Below are 6,000 nucleotides of genomic sequence, written 5' to 3'. Positions count from 1 at the left end.
GTCATAAATAGGAAAAGCTAATGGGTCCCAACTCGATTATTCAATTCTAAGCGTCAAAGAAGTAGCGTTCAAATTTTACTTACGGAATCTAATTTTCTGGATTCCCAATGTCATAGAAACTTGAAATTCGGCAAGAGCATTGATTATGTCATAAATAGAAAAAGTTCATGGGTCCCAACTCGATTATTCAATTCTAAGCGCCAAAGAATTAGCGTCCAAATTTTACGCTAATAGAAACTTGAAATTTGGCACGAGCATTGATTATGTCATAAGTAGGAAAAGCTAATGGGTCCCAACTCGATTATTCATTTCTATGCGCAAAAGAATGAGCGTCCAAATTTTACGTACGGAATGTGATTTTCTCACTTTCCGGTGTCATAGAAACGTGACACTTGGCACGAGCATTGATTATGTCATAAATAGGAAAAGCTAATGGGTCCCAACTCGATTATTCAATTCTATGAGCAAAAGAATTAGCGTCCAAATTTTACGTACGGAATGTAATTCTCACTTTCCGGTGTCATAGAAACGTAAAATTAGGCACGAGCATTGATCATGTTACAAATAGGAATTGTTAATGGGAAGTTGTCGAGTACACTCCTGGGAAGATTACTGGCATAGTACATCTATCCTACGACATCGTCGACAGTTATGCCCCCCCAGACAAAGATCGTTTGATTTCCATCTCAAGCACAAAAGCAAAAGGCATTACGAGCAACGGCATGCGTGTTCAACTACAAAATGATGCATCCACTGAACGTTTCACAAGAGAATTCCTGGATATTGAGAATGCTGAGGTAAAATAAAAGCTGTGCTGTGATTGGTTGCTATATATTATACCGCTGAGGTAAAATCAATGCTGCGCTGTGATTCGTTGCTATTTTTTATATTGCTGAGGCAGAATAAAAGTTGCGCTGTGATTGGTTGTTATTTCTCTTACTGCTGACGTAACATGAAAGCTGTGCTGTGATTGGTTGTTATATTTTATACTGCTGAGGTAACATGAAAGCTGCGCTGTGATTGGGTGTTATATATATTTTAAAGCTGAGGTAACATCAAAGCTGCGCTGTGATTGGTTATATATTATACCACTGAGGTAACCTAAAAAAACTGCGCTGTGATTGGTTGTTATCTAGATATATAAAAACGAATGTATGTCTGTCTGTCTTCGCAGCAACGTGCGACGGGTAAGCTAGTTCTGCAATAAAACTCTGTGGAAAAAAACGCAATTAACCCCACAAGAGGTTCTGCAAAGCACAGTTAAAAATGCAACAAAATCTGCACCAATTGTCTTTCCATTCTGCATGAAAGGTCCCTTAGGGTTCTAAGCACTAGAATAATGGAGTGCAATCCAAGATAAAATGCTGAAAAAAATCAGAAACAACATCAGGAAATATAATTTTACTGAAAGTGTAGTCAATTCGTGGAACAAACTATCAGCAGACATGATAAGAAAATCAACAATAGATGAATTCAAACCTGGAGATCTCTTCTAATCTATCTTAGTAATAGTATAAGGGCAGACTAGCTGGACCATGTGAGCTTTATCTCACATTAATTTTGTATGTTTTTTGCAGCTTACAAGTTTGGTTGGAAAAGAGTTAATAGCAGAGACAGCCTCCCTCCCTCCCTCTACAAGGTGCCTCTTCCCCTCCCAGTTACCTAACTTCTTTTATTGGTTTGTGTTGTCTCTGACAATAAGAGTCCTGACTCTACTACCTGAGCACGTTCTATCTGTGAAGTTACCACTCAGACAGCCACCCTGCAAGGAAGGCCCTCGCTCCCTGTATACATTATACAATGGCCTGGTGGAAAGTGAGCGCTGCAAGGAGAGATGTTAACCCTGACCTTGTCAGTGAGAGGGAAAGACCTTCCTTCAATGTGGAGACCCTTACTAATATTCTAGATGGAGGAGTGGAGGAGACTCGCATCAGGAGAGCAGTAGGTAAGGTCTGATCTGGAAGCTTTGCTTTCCTTATATTTTTAATCTTTTTTTATCTTTTGTAAACCCCAGTGATTTTATAACAGCAAATCCAGATGTAACTGAGCTGAATTTGTAAATAAATTCCATAGGATTATCTGCAGTACAAGATAATCTTATAGCTTTTACATATTTTCCAGTTCAAAAATGTGCAATGTTTTCTTAGTCAAAAAGTGTCAGACTGCATAATCCAGATGAGAGCACTCGGACAGCAAAGTGAAGAAAGTGCACCAAACATGCAAATGTCTGGGTGAGATTTTTTTTAAATATATTCAGTAAAACCTTTAACATTTGGTGCACAACTACACACAAAATAGAGTGGGTCCTTTTTTATTGCACTCACAAAAATGTATGAACCCATTGATATCGGTGGGTTCTATTCTTCGTATTGCACACGCAAATTTTGCATTCACAAATACGTCCGTGTGAAGGAGGCTTAAGGTTAGGTTCCCATGGGACGTATTCTCGGCGGAAATCTCACAATTTTGCTGCAGCGAAAAGCCGTGAGATCTCCGCCGGGAAAGCACCGCACTTAGCGCGGGTTTTGGAGTGGCTTCGCCGCATACTTTTCTGTTACGGTTGACTCTCCCATAGAGGAGAGGGCGGCCGCAGCAGAGAAAAAAAAGGACATGCTGCATCCCCGGATTCTGCTTCTGCCGGCTTCGCTGCAACGAATTCGCTGCCCCGTGTGGATGAAATTTTGACAAATCTCCTCCCCATGGCTGGCTAATCCCAGAATTAGCGACTGTAGGTGGATTTACCGCAGCGAGATTCCGCACGGAATTTCCGCAGAAAATCCGCTCCGTGTTAACCCAGCCTAAAAGTACTGTATTACCTTAGTATTATAATGACGCACAAGCAAGTCAAATAGGAGACCTTAAGGATGGGTTCACATGAGGGGCTGATGTGCAGTGGATCAGCCGCGGAATGCCTGCCTCTAAACTTTCACCATTTTTGGTTTGGGTTTTGAAGTTTTAACGCAAATTCCTGTACAGACTTCACCCCCTCATTGAGAAGAGATGAATTCTGCAGTGGAAATGTCACTACACTTTGCTGCTACTGTAAATGGTGCAGAGGGTCCGCACGGAAAATCTGTGGTAAAGCCGCACAGTGTTAACCCCACCTAAGCTTTACTCTGTACTTGTGTGTTCGTTCTCTGCCATACAGGTCCTGCATTACCTTGCTGCCGGATCTTAGGACAGATCGCTCTGTTTGCATATAGTTGGTTGATCGCAGTTAAAAAATGTTCTGAATAAATAATTATGTAGATTGATAGAAGCCGGTGGCAGTAAACCTCTCTAGGAAACGTGATTATTTGATGTTTCTGAGCTACAGGCTGTAAATGCGTTGTGAAGCTCATGATCAGGGTAGGCCCAAGTAGCCATTCTGTAGCCAACCGACCTTTACACAACACAAAATTCTCTGGATAATTTGGCCACAGCAGCCGTTTATTAATTTTTTAACATTAAAAAAATAAATAACCTTCCTTTTTTAACCACTGAGAGGACGGGGGGGCGGGGGGGGGGGGGGGGGGGGAAATCCTTGGAGCCACAAAATCTGGTGCTTAAACAATTTCTTGATGGAAAATCAAACCTTACCCAATTCGTGGACACCACTAGCCAGCCTAAGGTAGCTAAAATATATAACATTAGGCCGGGAGGGATATCACCCCCCCCCCCCTTCCACCCCACCAACTCCAAGGACCCCCACCCGCCACAGCCAGCACTGCTTACGCGTCAGCCTGCACCACACCCCACCAATCTCAGCTCTTTCAATACCCTCCTGAACTGCTAGGGCCCACATGTCAGTCCCAATGTCATTAAGGTGGACTCTGTCAGACCGCCAGCAAAAGCTGGCAAAAACGGTTAACCTTCGCAACCGACCACCCTTTCCTTGATGCCTCTCACAAAAAACGCAGCAATGCCTGCTCTAACTCTCCTTCCCTCTGCCCTCCTACATTTTTTGCAGCCAACCTTCCCACTCTGTCCATGCCCTCTCGTATGCCAACCATGTATTGGGAGCCAATGAATCACGAATTGAACTCTCAGCTGCACTTTGACCAGGGACCACAGCTCCGGAGGACAAGGACATCCCTCTCTCGCTCCATCCGGTGCCAAGGAACGGAAGTGATCCAACTGAAAACGAGAAAGGGAATCCTCTATAGAATTGTCAACGCCGGGCAAATGCTCTGCTACAACCTATGTGTTCAATGACAAACACGTCAACACAATTATAACAATAAAAACACACTTTTTTTATTCCAAAACCATTGACCCCAAAGCATTACTGCTACCACAATAGGGAATAATTCCAACAACACCAGGTTCTTGGTCATTCCCGTTTGCACACACAGCGCTGGCCAAGCAGCTGTGCACCATTTTCCTTTAAAGAAGGCACCAAAATCTGCTGCCCCAGCCGCGTCCGTGTTCAATTCGCAATCAAAATTGTTCACTGCCTTTTCCAAAAACAAAGACCTCCTGTTTGTACTGATCCAAAAATTTGTCCCATGCGTCCAAATCAGCCTTCATTCCCTTCGATACCAAAAGTAAATGATGTCCTGCCTTTATGCCAGCTGTCGCTTCCGCCATTCGGCGACAAAAAAAGTGCCGCATTGGCATAATACGGTGGACAAAATTTAATTCACCCAACAGTGACTGTACAGTTTTTAGCGTCACCTTCCTATCCTTACGCACACCCTTCAAATCTTCTTTTAACGACCTCAATTTATCCTCCTGCAAACGGCACTCCATGTTTTTGGTATCAATTGTGATTCCCAAAACTTAATACAATCAACTGGGCCCTCAGTCTTTTCAGAGGCCAATGGTACGCTACAACGATCAGCAACCCATTGCACAGTGGTTAAAAGAGAGGCACACACCCCAGAATTCGCCGGACCAATGCATAGAAAATCATCCAAATAATGAATGATTGACTTTTAACCTGAAACATCCCGAACAAGCCATTTTAAAAATGAACTAAATGCCTCGAAATAGGCAGAAGAAATGGAACACCCCCATAGGAAGACACCTACCTATATAAAACTTTCCTTCCCAACAACACCCTAACAGCCTTAAACTCTCGGGATGCACTGGCAATAGCCTAAAACGCTGGTTCTATGTCCGTTTTTGCCATTAATGCCCCTTTTTCACACCGCAACACCCATTTGACCGCCTCATCAAAGAACGTATAGACTACCGAACAAACGGCAGAGTCTATTCTGTCACTTACTGATTCGCCTTTTGGGTATGATAAGTGATGAATCAACCTAAATTTCCCAGTTTCCTTTTTGGGAACCACACCCAATGGCGATACCACTAAATCTGGCAATGGCAGTGAAACGAACAGCCCTTCCATGCATCCCAACTCTGTCTCCTTTTTAAGCTCCTCAACCACTACAGTCGGATAACGGAAGGCCGACTATAGATTTTTCAACGAAAATGGAACCTTATGTCCTGGCGCTGGGACATGAAACCTTCAGAAAAACGTAACAACAATAACCGCGCCTTTTCGGATCTGGGTATCTATTTAGAAATGGCACCATGTCTTGAACCCTCACGGGCGTCATCCCTTTTTTTATTCACACCGGAACAATTTTCCGGCGCTTTTTCGCCAGTTACTCCTGCCAAAATGGCAAATGGCTGAAGGCAATTCGAAAACGTTTGAGGAATCAAACGCCATCTCTTCTTCTCTTCCTCCTCCTTTTTAGACTCCGTTCGTTCCCTCGTTTTCCTTCCTCCGCTGCCCGATGCCGCTGGCCCCGCCCCGAGAGGAGCGGCCAGTACAACCCACTGTTGCAGCTGGCTGGTCCAGATTTCTCCCACTCAGCCTCTCCCTCTCCCCAGTGTTTGGAGAGTAGCGACTGGATAAATGGTCCTCGGAGGGACTCCACAGCCTCCGCCGCACTCTAGGAGTGCCTGCCTCCTCTATCAGGCACGTGGACCGGTCTCTCACCCCCTGGCTGCTGGATGACGTGCCGGGAGCACCCCTGATGAGACCCGACACCTGGTCCTCCAACCACT

General features: G+C 44.2%; 1 protein-coding gene across 1 annotated transcript in view; it reads left to right on the top strand.

The window, feature by feature from the left end:
* The first annotated feature begins 1,686 nt into the window (after positions 1 to 1,686).
* Positions 1,687 to 6,000, top strand: part of LOC136621250 (peroxisomal acyl-coenzyme A oxidase 2-like) — a 58,257-nt gene continuing 53,943 nt past the window's right edge. Inside the window, exon 1 of the mRNA XM_066596601.1 lies at positions 1,687 to 1,945. Within this exon, the coding sequence (XP_066452698.1) occupies positions 1,801 to 1,945 (145 nt within the window). The 5' untranslated portion in view covers positions 1,687 to 1,800. The remainder of the gene's footprint in view (positions 1,946 to 6,000) is intronic.

Source organism: Eleutherodactylus coqui, chromosome 3 (assembly GCF_035609145.1).
Source record: "Eleutherodactylus coqui strain aEleCoq1 chromosome 3, aEleCoq1.hap1, whole genome shotgun sequence".
NCBI classification, from domain to species: domain Eukaryota; kingdom Metazoa; phylum Chordata; class Amphibia; order Anura; family Eleutherodactylidae; genus Eleutherodactylus; species Eleutherodactylus coqui.
This window is presented reverse-complemented; position numbering and strand designations above follow the sequence as displayed.